Source organism: Amphiprion ocellaris, chromosome 2, assembly GCF_022539595.1.
Source record: "Amphiprion ocellaris isolate individual 3 ecotype Okinawa chromosome 2, ASM2253959v1, whole genome shotgun sequence".
NCBI lineage: Eukaryota > Metazoa > Chordata > Actinopteri > Pomacentridae > Amphiprion > Amphiprion ocellaris.
This window is the reverse complement of record NC_072767.1, coordinates 32,004,078-32,018,135: the sequence shown is the minus strand read 5'-3', so window position 1 is coordinate 32,018,135 and position 14,058 is coordinate 32,004,078. Positions and strand designations below refer to the sequence as shown.

At 42.2% G+C, this 14,058-nt stretch overlaps 2 protein-coding genes across 6 annotated transcripts in view; both read right to left on the bottom strand.

Moving 5' to 3' along the window:
• Window positions 1-6,986, bottom strand: part of sned1 (sushi, nidogen and EGF-like domains 1) — a 35,141-nt gene extending 28,155 nt beyond the window's left edge. For 4 of the 5 annotated variants that reach the window (XM_035945827.2, XM_035945830.2, XM_055016298.1 and 1 more), the window contains exon 1: window positions 6,444-6,985. In XM_035945827.2, coding sequence (XP_035801720.2) covers window positions 6,444-6,653 — 210 coding nt within the window. In that variant the 5' untranslated portion in view covers window positions 6,654-6,985. Of the gene's footprint in view, window positions 1-6,443 lie in introns of all 5 variants that reach the window. The other variant, XM_035945829.2, reaches the window with a different exon arrangement.
• A 180-nt stretch (window positions 6,987-7,166) lies between these two features.
• The window catches only part of crocc2 (ciliary rootlet coiled-coil, rootletin family member 2), a 41,536-nt gene continuing 34,644 nt past the window's right edge, over window positions 7,167-14,058 (bottom strand). Inside the window, exons 31-36 of the mRNA XM_023265004.3 lie at window positions 13,552-13,992; window positions 12,675-12,824; window positions 12,397-12,588; window positions 10,526-10,657; window positions 8,655-8,834; window positions 7,167-8,536 (exon numbers count right to left, since the gene is read on the bottom strand). Coding sequence (XP_023120772.2) covers window positions 8,453-8,536; window positions 8,655-8,834; window positions 10,526-10,657; window positions 12,397-12,588; window positions 12,675-12,824; window positions 13,552-13,992 — 1,179 coding nt within the window. The 3' untranslated portion in view covers window positions 7,167-8,452. The remainder of the gene's footprint in view (window positions 8,537-8,654; window positions 8,835-10,525; window positions 10,658-12,396; window positions 12,589-12,674; window positions 12,825-13,551; window positions 13,993-14,058) is intronic.

Below are 14,058 nucleotides of genomic sequence, written 5' to 3'. Positions count from 1 at the left end.
GACGCTACCTTCATTCTGTATAATGACAGCAGCCAAGAAATCCTGGTTTCTGCTGTTCACACACCTGCAAAATCATCACACCAGGAAGAACGTTCACGGTCTTTAAATCCACACATGACTGCCAACTGTAGAGTAACCAAATAAATGTCTGCCTACATATATCCTCCGTGAGAAATGCACAGTCATGCTCTGTTGCGTGCAGGAATATCAGCTTCCTGAAAATCTACTTTTAAAGTTCAAACATAGGTGTATGACTGAATGAATATCTTCGTTATGTGATTACTCAGTTGGCAATCACTTTGATAATTGTCGAGAAAGATTCCATATTCTGCGATGATTTGCATTTGTTTTCTGTTTCATATCAGTGCAATCCAAACATTTAAATTTTGGAACAATTGTGAAGGATATTATTCTCCATTAGGTTTGTTTCTAGTTGTTTCTAATTTGAATCCTATTTTTTTCATATACAAGACATTTTAGGCATGAATATATTACCCTTAAAACTGCATTCCTGAGATTTTTTTTGACAACTTGGGGGTAACAGAATGAGCTGTGAACAATACTGACATACTACCACATTATAAAGCTGTGTGACTGATTTACACATGCAGCGGAAGGTGCAGGAACAACAGAAAAGCCACAGAATCAAGATACAAAATGTGTCATGTTTTCTTGTTTTACATCTCCGGTTGTTGATGAAATCCCTAAAACCTCATCTTTGTGTATCGCAATGGTGTATTTAGACATTTTTCCATGAAAATAATCCCTTCCTGCTTAAAATGGCTTAGATTCAACTCTACATTGTTGTTTCTTCTAGAATGTGCAGATCTATGAAGACTTTGCTTCCTTCAGCGTACACCTGTTCCCACTCACTGCAGCTCAAGCACACCAGTTCACCTGCAACTGCTCAAACACTGTAAAACTATTCTACACTACATGATGGCAAGTTCTAATACTGGAGGAAGTCATGTTCAACTGGAAATCAATTCTGAAGAAGAACAATTGTACATAAAGCCTCATGTTGCAAGTTGACAGGATTGGATCCTTATGTTTCTTTATATTTGAAACCCTCGAAGCCTGAATCTGTGTTTTTGAATTGCACCAGTACCCTGTAGTTTAAAGGTGCAAATATTCAACCATTGTGTTGACTGCCTTTTTTCGGTTATGATACGTTTTACAGCATATTACAAAAACACTGTAACGACATATAAACAAGGTTGAAAACTTAGCAGAAGAAAGATCAGGCACACAGGCAATAACTAGGGGTGTTTTGGGAGTGGTTGAGGTTACTTAGGGGAGAAAATTGAGTAGAAATAAAAGGGAAATGCTTCTAGAAGAGATTTATTTTATAGATTGTAAAATAGCAATCTGGAGACAACGTGGTCAACACAATAACAGATTCAGAAGAATGTCTATTGAGAGTCAAAGTTTTAGTGATGTCCAACAACTTACTGCAATGAACTTTGAGCATCCAGAAAAGCTGCTAAACTCAAATGAAGACCAAAACTCTACAACCTGTGTATTACCAGCCTGAAGAGATTCTGCCTGCCATGACACCTACCCTACTTCTTCTAAACTCTGGCGTGAACTTTGCCTCGCTTCGCATTCGGGCTGAGAGGCTTGTGACAGTGACAAAGCAACGTCAGATGGCTGAGCTCTGCTCCACGCATGTATGAAAACCATAATTTGAAGGACTTTGCTGTAAAAACAGCAGAGGAAGTTTTGTTTGGCACAGCACGGGGGCTGAGTTAATTGCCCGACCACAGCCTTCCCCTCTGCATCAGCGTGGTGTGGTGAGAACGTGGCCAGTGTGGGGGAAAAGATGACCGACTGCAGGGGCAGGGCCCGAGGGTCAGCCAGAGCGCTATCTGATACTGGGAGAAAAACAAGAGCGAGGGCACAGAGCTGGATGAATGGAAGGATGTACATGAATTACAAACCTTCCACACCCACATGCCCACTAATGAGAGAGTTGTGGTAGCAGTGGTCTGGAACTCACCCATCTGAAAGCAGAATTAGTGCAGGAAATCATGAACACTAAATAGAGTTTACATTCAATACTGGAATATACTTAATCACCTAATCCAATCTCGTGTCACATCTGGAACTATTTAAACAAGTGTATTTCTTTCTTGTTAAGATTTTTTTAGGCTACTTTGACATGGAAATGACCTTCGAGGAATTTAAACTGAACTTAGGACCTTTTGCTTTGCATCATATCACATAGTTTTCGTTTTCTCATGGATTCCAACAAGGCTATAACTAGTGCAGCGAAGGGTGGTTCTGCATCACACTTATGTGAGAGAGTGAATGGGTTCAGAGCTGCCCTGTGTTTTGCTGTAACATGACCAAGGTCAGAATCACAGGGAAGAGAGGTGCGATCAGTCAACCTTGTAAGAAGCATCTCTCTCCCCATATTTCTTTCTCTCACTCTCAATGGTACCACTTCACTCCATAACACCACTGTTATTTTTTGGGAATTCTTTGCCGGATACATCCAGGATTTTGCTTGGGTGGTTTTCTTTAGAGCCAAGCAATTTATGAACTAAAATAAACTTTCATCTGGCTTAAGTCAAGCCAAAGCAAACCCCTAAATGAAAAAGGTGCCCATGGATCAACCCAGGAAAACATTAGTTTTCCTTGTCAAAAATGGAGGTTTCACAGCTCCATGCTTGTCCAATTATTTGACGAGACCGAAGGACGTGACTACAGTCTGCAGTCTGTGCGCTTGGCCTGTAACTGCTTAGCCCTGGCTCACCTTTTGCTACAAAGAGTTTAGATTAAGGCAATAAATCCTGTCTGCAACCGCGTGGAAGGTCAAAAACACAACTTCTGTTGCACAAGTACGGTGAAGGATTGGCAATAAGATATTAGTGCACCAGTCTGTATATTGTAACAAATGTATTCAACTAAATGTCTGATTTGCAAGTTATATAGGTTTTACCAAGTAATTTCAGATATTAAAAAGATCACATTATGTTCATTTCCATTATTAGAATTATATTTTTGTATTTTGTTTTTAAAATGAAGCTGTGTATCACCTCAGTAATTAACATATTATGTGTTATTTTTTAAGTCTCTCTGTAATTGTTGATTTAATCCTTAAAAATTCAACTCAAAGTTACATATTCAATATTTTTTTCCATAGAAATAATCCGTTCCTGCCGTACAGAGCTTTAGACATAACTCTAGACAGGTGCTTCCTATAGAATGTGCAGATCTTTGAAGACCTCACCTCTTTATCTATCCACCCCTCCCCATCCACTGCACCTGGAGCACACCAGCTCACCTTCATTTTGCTACACAATGGCAAGTTGTAATATTGAAGTAATTTAGTCATATGGAAACAATTAGAACTAGAAACAATTATGAAGAATAATGATATAAATATCCACCTTGTAACTTGACAGGATTGGTGCCTAAGGTTTGTTATCTATCAAACCCCATAAGTGTGAATTTCACCAGAAAATTGGACAAAAATGAAATGTTTACAATAGTGAAAAACAACCAAAATGTTAAGTAGTTCTGCCAAAATGGAGAAACCATTACAAATCTTGGGAGTTAAATGTAACCCGGACTTAAATGGACAATGATTGTGCTTACATGACTAAACTGGGAGAACTGAATCCACGTACCAAGAGTAAAATTCTTATTCCACTTTGTTTCTCACATCTATAACTTTCTGGCGTCTTCTTGCCACTGTGATCAAACAGGCAACAAGAGCAGACTGCACGAAGCTCCTACACCCATCCATGAAATAGTTTGGTACTGAAGCATCCCTGGAAAAAACGTTACAAAAACGCTGCATGCATTTATATTGCACTAAGCTTACCATCTCCTGCCTGTAGCTTCATATTTAATAGACATACATGAAAGTGGTATCAACCTCCTCATCAAACTCTCTGCAAGAAAGCGAAGAGGCATATACCCAAACGTCAAATGGTTCTTTTAAAGCACATCATTTACTTGAAGACTTTAAGACTTTTCTAAGTATGTGCAGATATATGTTCTCCATGGTGGATGAACAGCTTCTAACATCACTCTGTCACATGTCTCATCCAACACATGCATGTAAAAAGCGCCCATGCAGAGTACAAAGAATAAAAGTTGATGCACACATCTTTGGGCCATACACAGTGGTGAGTGAAACTGAGTGAATGAAATTGCACAAAGTGCTGACGCTCTTCAGAAGACCAGATGAGCACTAGCAGATGTGTAATCTGTAAAGAGTGCAGTTAAACTGTAGTGTGTTCTTGGCAAGAGACTTTTAAAACATATCTGAATTTTGTTTACATGTAGTTTATTTGCAATTACAGACAAATGCCACCATCTGTCATTTTCTTGTACATTTTAATCTCCAGGAAGGCTTGAGTTTTTCCATGAGAGTTTGTCTATCAGTAATAAGTGCTTTGATCAGAACCACCTATTTGCACATCTGCTTTTAAACTTGTGTTCTTTCCTCTCTGACCTCGGTTGTCCTCCTTCATGTTCTTTATGCTGGCCATCCGTAAGAGTAGTTAATCCGTGAACTGCATTGTTTAGAAGGCCCTAAGATGCTTCGCAGATACATCTGTGTTCTGTTAAAGTGATTGGTCATTTCTCAGATAAAGCAGCTGGACAGTTCCAGGGGGAAGACCCCTGCCATGTTATCTGAGGCGTGGGAGGAGGGGAGGGAGGACCTGGACGGGGAGGAGGAAGAGATCCCAGCAACATGAGAAAACTCCCAGACACAAACCCTCACAGAGGGACAGCCTAGTTACCATGAGGCAGAAAGGGGACAGGAGAGGGAGAGATCCATGTATTCCAAGGGATTTTTATGTGGCATGAGAGATCACTATGCTAAAATCCACTGCTGTATGTCTTAAACAAAAATCAGGTTTGCTTCAGGCAGGGACGAGGAGGTCTAACAGGATCTGTTGGGGGAGATTTTAAGAAAACACTCTGAGGTATATGGATTGCTAAACAGAATCAGTTATGATAATGAAGTAAGACAGCACCCACAAACCATCTAAAATCCGTTTGGTTCTACAGCTTCCATGTGGCAGTAGCCCAGGGGCTTGGAACCAACTCCTGGGAGAAATTATTCATACAAATTTACCCCTTAGTACTCACTGAAATATTACCTGTTCAAAGCAGCTCTCTGGCGGCAGATATCACCGTGTGGCCCGCACACACTACAGCAGATGTTTAATGGATTCAGGTGGGGCATTTCAAACGAGCGTGACTGTAATTTCAAGTGCCTGCCATAATCTGTTATGCTCTCCGTGACAACAGAATTACAGCTCAATGAGATGCAGAGCAGGCTACAGGATATCACATCACTACTAACACATTTCAGAATGTGCAGATTTTTATCTCAGAGGATAATTCGGTTGCATATAAACAAACCGAGCAACCAGTAACTTGTCTTATCTTGTCTAATTTGACTATGGTGTATCAATGCGACTACAGGAGAAGAGATGTTCAGGAATTCGTGCAACACTTCACAGGAAAAACAGCGTGCAGCAACAACACTGCACTTATAAACATTGTGTCACTGTCTATATAGTGAGTGTAGTTGCAGAAGAGCTTTACAAGTTTCTTCATTAGGAGACTGACCTCACCCCCTCAGTACAGATGCTCAGATTAGAAAGCCCACCTTTGACCTCGCCCATTGTTGCCATGGTTCCTCAGCCTCCCCTGCCCCTCAGTTCAAGCAGGGAGGAGGCGGGCGAGGAGGGGCACATTGTGGAGCGCTAACGTGGATGCATAACCACAACAGGTGGTGTTGATTTAAGGGAGTTCTGCCTTTCCATGCGCTGGAACTGAACCCAATACATGACAAAAGCAGATCAAAGGGAGTTTCACTGTGGTGCGTGAAAATCCTTGTCAAATTCAGCTTCCTCCCATGAGCACTGTTTCTCTCGCTCCAGCATGCATATTTCCCCCCCCCCCGCTCTCACTTCTTCTGAAAGAGAACGGCTCACAGATGCTGCGGCAACAACAAGAACACAAACTGTCATTTCCTTTAACAGCTCTGTGCAGATTTGCTATAACCGGAGGTACTGGTGTTCTGCTAACAGTTTGTCTCTCCCTCACCCTTGGTGCACTTGAGAGCCCTCAGGGTGCAGGAAGGGCAGATGTAAAGTTAAGAGAAAGTCACGAAGGATTATGATTCCACCCATGAGGGGAAAATGTGATATTCTACAAATGAGCTTACACACCGGAGCTTGTGGGAGCACATGAACATATACAAACTCTCAAAGGGTACTGCAATGTAGTGTTTGGCTGTGTGCCAAATCTCACCTCCCTGAGGCTCTTATACAATCCACACCATGTCAGCTTCAATTGCCGACTGCCAAGTGCATGCACACGCACACACACACACACACACACACACACACACACATGGTGACATGTAAAGACACAAACACACCGGCAAAAACACGCGGCTGTGTACTCACATAGAGTCCTGTGTGCCTGTCTCCAAAGAAGGGGAAAGCAACGGAGATCTCCAGGAGACCGGAGCCTCCGTCGTCCTGGGTAATGGTCTGGGAGTCCCCCTTGTCTTGGCCAAAGGGGTAGAAGTCCTCCAGGGGCACAGCTGGTTCCACCAGGTTCAGGGAGAGCAGGGTGCAGAAGCAGGGCAGCAGGGCTCGCAGCACCAACACCATGGCCTCAGCCACCCAGGGATGGAGCTGACAGCAGGCACCGTGGAGGGGAGGGAGGAGCGCACACACCTGAGCCAACAAGAGCAGAGCAGAACAGGACAAGACCGTACGTTCCTCCTCTCAACCACAGCAGTCTGAATCCTCCCTTGACTGCTCTCTGGTTCTGCCTCTGCCTCTGCTCCCTTGTCCTTTAGCAGTGAACTGGGCTTCTTGCATGAGACAGGGGAATACTGTAGATTCCTTGCATTCTGCTTGCTGCTGGGCACTGCATGAGCTACACTCCGTCTCACTGAAATGAAACGAGGGAAGGAATGGAAGAGGGGGAGCAGCGTGATTCAGCTGAGATGTTTTTTTTTTTTTTTTTTAACAATCCAGCGATTTGGTCCCTGATGGTCAGCTTAGAAATATCCTCAATAAAAGCTCTATTCTGCTTGCCAAAGGAGTTCTTTCAGCTTTGGCCCCACCTCCCCCCACAGGGATTCACTACCTTGCATAATTAGCGGCTCCTAGCCAATAGCTAAAAAGAGGCCGGTAACTGGATAACCACTGGGCGGATCTATGATAATCAAAGGGCTGCTTTAAAGAAACTCTGACAAGATTTTCCCCTTTCAGTGAAACTCCTGCTATGTACAGTTACCAAGGCATGCTATCTTACACGGTGAGAAGACATGCATGTGTACTGTTGTGAAAATAAACTGTGCAGAAACTAGGGTTGTAAGAGCTGAAATGAAAGAAAGAATGCAAAGGAGTTATTGGGTTTTAAGATACACTGGAGATGCAAGTGTGAATGAAGACATCTAGCAAAGGCAACACGGTTGTGCTTCCTAATCTGCAAAAAGAAGATCACATATTATCCCAATATTTTAGAATGTTAAAAGAATAGGAAACCCTACAAACCCTGGAGTCTGCAGCTATCTTTGAGAGAAAACACTGAAGACAGCACTGGCAACAGAGAGCGAAGGTCATTCTCTCACTCACAACACTAAATCCACAAAGGCTTTTAATGGTGCGAACCAAATGCTAGAGCTCACATGCCATGAAAGGGCAGTGCTGTCCTTCACTGAGCTCACGGAAACACTTTTTCCATGACAAGGCTGTGTGGCCAGCAGAATGATGCTCACTGATCATCACATCTCAAAATCTTTAGCAAAACAAAACTGTGTAATTCTGCCTGGATACACTCAGTTTTATTGAAAACAATCACAACTAATATTGACTGAGTCAAACATAATTCATAATAAAAGTGTTTACATGAGGCTTAAACAATAATACTCCCACAGCACCAGGAAAATCAACTGAAATCTGCAAACCATTATTCTAAATATTTGGATCTATATAAATATATATATATATAATTATATTCTCATTAGGATATACAAATGATGATTATGACATATAAAATTGGTACATGATCATTATGAGTATACAAACAATTAGAAGGGTAGGGAAAAAAAGCACCAATCATGGAAGCCTTTCATCACATTGTTTCCAGAAAAAAATGACAGAGTAAGCAGTCTTAGGAACGACAACTGCAGCACGCCAGAGGAAATCCTTAAAACAATTTGGCACATCCAGTTCACTTATAAACAAAACACTCATTGTTTGTTGTTGTTGAGTTTTCCTGCAGATTAATGTAATCCTGTGTGCACGTGTGCAGGGTGGGAGCAAACGCCTTGGGAGTGTTTTTGTGCACGTCCAAAATGTGGAAGTGGCTCAAAAACAAAAATCTCGTTGGGAAACTGCCAGAGGAACAGCGAATGAAGAAGGCAGAGGTGCTACATACTTCACAGCAGGATCTCTGCCTACACACCAGGTTGTAGCATCTGATTGAAATAAGCCTGTCGTCTTCTTGTCTCCTGATCGAGCTGCTCTTTTAGAGTCAGCACCTACATGTGCCAAGAACAAAGAAGCAAGAAAATGATGAAAATTGTGCATTGTCAGCACAAAAACAGACATAAATACATAGTATAATAGGTAACAGGAAATTATCCACTACTATAATACCTGTTCCTCCAGACATTTAACCCTCTGGCGATGGGCCTTTTCCCTGGTTTCTAAAGCTTGCTCTGCTTGGAGCTGACTGCCTCTCAGACGATCTGTCTCCAGATCCAACTCCTCGTGATGACGGGCTGTGACCTCCAGGAGGCGCTGCGCATGAGAGTGCTCCAACTGGGAGATCTGAACCTGAAGACAGTTCACATGAGTTTACATAACTGCTGGGTTTCTTAACCTGGGAAAGTCCAACTAGAAAGCATATGTTAGTGTCATTGTAGCATTAATTTGCTCCTGGTTCCTTATGTTTCTTCTGTTTCTCCCTCTCCCTTTTGTCTCTTGTTTGTATCCATTTGTCCTCTCCCTGACTCAACTGAGACTCGTCCACTAATCACCTGCTGTAACACTTAAACCCCAGCTTGTCATTCCACTTTCTGGTAGATTGTTCGGCCTGCTCCTGTAGTGGTATCATTGGATAATTCTCTTGTGTGATTCCTTGTCAAATCAGCCACTTCTTTGTGCCTCAGATCCAAGCACCAGCTTTCTCTTCTTACCAAGCCCTTCTCCGCAGCTCACCATGTGTAATCTACAGCCACTGAACAAGCCACTTGTCATTCTCAGAGTCATCAGCTTTTAGATGCCACATGCTACAGGATTCCCACGACAGCCTTTCACCAGCCATAGGCCCATTGCTCCGGACTGTTTATTAATAAACTTCCTTAAACTGTGCATTATCTCTGTGTTCTGCATTTCAGTTCAGTAAATTCATTAACCATTACAATTAGTGGAAGACGGGTTTCTTCAGGTTTCTGGTGTAAATAACCCACAGAAGTTCTCCAAAATGGCCAGTGAATCAAACAACTGTACTTATTGTACTCAAGGAAGTTAACAGTACAATCAACAAAAACAGAGAGAGATTCAGATTCCGTTGATTTTTATAGTTATGCTTATTCATTTGAGAATTTTTAAAAAAAGATGCAAGTTTAACCACCTCAAGAGTGCTGTGTCGGCACTGAAAAATTGTCAATGTGTGGTACATGTGGTGAGTCAGACCAATAGAAATATATGGAATTGCTTCTTTAAAAAAGGTTTTCTGAAGGTTTCAAATATATAATGATGTCACATTTCAGTCACTGGCTGTCAGATGTAGTGGCATTGTAAGTATTAATTTCCTCTATGAATTTGGTAAATGCTTTTATGATATCTGATGTGAAACCGTTTACATGTACTGCTTGTGAATGCTATTCATCAGTCTGCATCATTTCCTGACTGACTGGCACAGTTTTACAATGAATAGTTCTTTGTTCTGTATACATACACCGATCAGCCACAACATTATACCGACTGTTGAAGTGAGTGACACTGATCATTTCCTCACAGTGCAATGTTCTGCTGGACAAACCTTGGCTGCTGGAATTCATACAGATGTTACTTTGACACATAGCGCCAAGCACAGCTCCCCATGAACACAACACTCCCTGATAGAGAGCAGCAGCGTCCCCCAGCACTGCACTAGAAAGCACTGTGCCACACCACCAAAACTGTTTAGATGCAGCTTGAGAAACATGACAAAAAGCCCGTAACATTTATTCAGCCTGCAGCCAGATCCCAATCTGATCAAGAATCCACAGACACGCTGGAACAAGCCTGATCCCCACAGAACCCAAAGGATCTGCTGCCACTGTCCTGGTGCCAGAGACCGCAGGACACTCCCAGAAGTTGTTTTGGCGGCACAAGAGGGACACACACAACATTAGGCAGGTGGTTTTAATGTTATGCCTGATTGGTGTAATTTATATGTCAGGGGCCATTTCATATCATTTATGTCCCCTACCCAGTGCCAGTCTGAACCCATCCCCAGCTTTAGTCTGGCAGCCCCTTACCTGCAGAGCTTGCACCACGTCCTGCTTTTCAGCCAGCTCCTGATTCAGGCTGCCGACTGTTTGCTCCAACTGCTCTCGCTCTCTGGCCACAGATGCTGCCTCCTCCTCCTTTCTCAACCTCTCCATCTCCACCTGACAAACAGCACGAGGGTGACATAATGTGAACGACTTTACCATGATCGCTCTGTACTCATGTGCCTTCCTGTAATGTGTGTAGCAGAGACCGAGCTCAGTGCCTCTTGGTTCTCACAGTCCACCTACGTGTTTCCATCACTTGAGGATCACTTTGTACAATGTAGAAACTGAAGAAATAATATTACTAAGCTACAGAATAATAAAACAGCAAATTACTAAGATATTCTCACCCTGAAGTGATTAATGTAACTGCTCGTTTATGTCTTAATGCTTCGGCAGCAGCATGTTTTCACTTGGTCCAGCATGTGGCAGTGAGGCTTCTGACTAGCACTCATATTACTTCAGGCCTGGCGGCGTTCGTACAAAGGCTTCCAGCAGTTGTAGAATTGACTTTAAGATGCTATAATTGTATTTAAAGCCAATTGTGGTTTGGCTCCCTCATACATCAAGACATTTTACATCATATTCAGCACAAAGATTTTAATGCTTTGGGGTCCAGGTTAAAAAAGAGGGGAGGAGGTGATGCCTTTACTGTTATAGTTTAGCTTTTGGCCGTTATGAAACTGCTTCTCATCGTCAGTATCAGAGCAACAGATTTAGAGCTTTAAAAAGCTCATTATTCTTATTTTTGTGTGGAATTTATAATAAGGTTTTTCATGCGTGTCTGCTAAGTCTCACAGGTTTGTCCAAGAGAAATTGTAATCTGCCGAAGAAATCCTCTGCAGTAAGTGAAGATTCTTATTATAATCTACAATATTTTGTCATGCTTGGAGGAGAAGGTGAAATACTGGATGAGTGCTACATAATAAAATAAAGCTTATTACTTTGCTACCCAATTTTTTTTTTTTTTTTGGGGGGGGGGGTGTCTGTAATCAATATCCACAGGTATTATTTCTCTGGCAAATTTATTTGTATAGGACTTTAAAATCAGCAAAAGCTGACCCAGTGCATCGTTCAAGTTGACATATAAAGCACATGAAAAGGTAAACTGTTGCAGAGATTAGAAGCAGCCACTGTCAAGGCTCAGCTGCTTTTATTTTTTTGCTCAGATCCTGGAACATTCAAGAGCATCTGGTTGGTTGACCTCAGTGCTCTATCCAAGGCATGATGAGGCAAACAAACAATACAACCTTAAAATCAATCCTGAAATGGACAGGATGTGAGTGGAGGGAGGCCACTAGTGGTCCAATGTTAGAAGACAAGCAGACACATTTTGCACCAGTTTTCAACACTTAAGGGATGACTGCTTTACACAGACAAAAGTCTAACAAAGTGGTAATAAAGGCATAAATAACTTTTTCAAGGTCTTTAGGGGACAGACAGGCTTTTAACGTAATTGCAAGAGACAGTTTTGACGACTGGGCTGATCTATCAAATGTAAAGGACCTGTCAAAAATCACTCAAAGATGTTTCACAAAATTCTAATATACATGACTTCTGTTACAAAGATTTTGAAGAAGATAAACACAATATAATGGTGTTGACTTTTTGACCTAATCCAAAAGAATATTGGTAAAGAATAATCTGACTTTTTACGAGATGCATTAGTTGTTCCCCCGTTGAAGGTCTTTGTGCTAAGCTCAGCTAACCAGCTGCTGATAGCTCTATATTTATCGTACAGATGTGACAGCCATGCGGATCACCTCTTTTTAGTTCTGGACGTTTGGAAGTAAATGTAATTAGTGTATTTTTCTACCGTTGTTTGAAAATACAGTGCAGCAGATGAGTAAGCTCACCTTCTCCAGTGCCTTTCTAAGTGCTGACTTGTCTTTACTGAGGCGTATCAGCACCTTTTCCACCTCTGCTCTCTCACTCTGTAGTCTTTGCAAAGAGCTCTGGAGATTGGTGAACTTTTCTTGGAGTTCCTCCTTTTCTCTCTGCAGCTGCTGGGCGGTTTGCAATTCAGCTTCCTGCTGTTGCTTCAGGCTCTGGGACACAGTCAATTACCCATACATCAAAATGGAGCCACAACCTTTGCACCTCTATTTACTTACACTCTACCAGTGTGACTCACCTCCTTCACTGCTCTGTTAAGTTTCTCTAGCTCAGAAATTTTTAGCTCAGAGTCCTCCTGTGCTCGTTGCAGGTTCTGGGTTTGCTCTGTTAGTTTGTGGCTCAGCTTCTTACTCTCTGAAAGGGCATCTCGTGTTTTATCCAAACGCTCCTGTGGGTGCACATATGTTGAAATAAAGTATGTATACATTGAGCCACAGAGTTTCATCAACACAGTTGGATTTTGCACTGAAGATGACCTTATGTTTCTGACATTCTTTTATATTCTGTATCATTTGTAGTTCTTGATATATACTGTTGGAAGTTGCAAACAAGAGCAGGATTTTTTCTGACCAAACCAGTACATTTACACCGAGCATATCATGCTTTTGCTTTTTCATTATCTTTTACATCATTTAAAGGCTATTAATTGTGCTTATTCTACTAGAATATGTGTTTAAAACATATTTTTTTCCATTGCTGCAGCGTTTCTTCTTAATGTCTGTCTGAAATGCTCCTTTTGAGCTCCTAGAGGCCCTCCTCCTTAAAAGCCTAGTCTACTCTAACTGCTCAGCTGGCCTGATGAAAGTGAGGTATGTATTATAACCCCAATGTTAACCAAATATTGTCTCAATTATTTCATCAGACCAGCTGAATGAAGTGTTGCAGGCAGAGGGTGAAAGAGGTGTTGTAGCAATCTACAGTATGAGAAAAATAATGACTTTATTCAAGATTAACAAAGGTAAACTTACTCTAGTAGACCCCAAAAATAAAACTATAAACATGCATAATATGGGCTCTTTAAGAAATGTTTGTCTGTAAATACATTTTAGTCAAAGTTTGCCCCTGCACCAACAGCGTTTACTTTGTTGACCAGTGAGTGTAAGTAGATTACAGACCTGCAGCAGCCTTCGGTCCTGCTCACTGGCAGTCAGAGCTCTCTGCAGCTGAGTTATCTGCTCCTGCAGAGCTCCGTGGTTGGTCACGTTGTCACTGAGGGTGTTTGACAGTTTGTGAATTTGCTCTCTCAGCTGACTCTCATGCTGTTCAGCTCGAGCCAGCGACGTGCTCAGTCTCTCCTCACTGACCCTCAGCGCTGCACACCGGTCTTCACTCTCACGCAGCTTCCTCCTCAGGTCTGTCAGTCTCTCCTGTAATGCTGCTGCCTCTGCATCCAGCTCTGTGGCCCTCAGCTGGGCCCTCTGTAGTTCACCCTCTAGGGTGCGCTGGGAAAGCTCCAGACGGCTCACCCTGCTTTCTGCTGCTTCCAGAGACTCTTTCAGTTTCCGCTGTTCAGCATTTGCACAAGATTCGAGCCCTTGCAAGAGCTCCAATTTGTCCTGTACAGGAATTGGGACAGGATTTTCTCAGTTTGCAAGAAAATGCTGCACAGCATTTTTATCAGT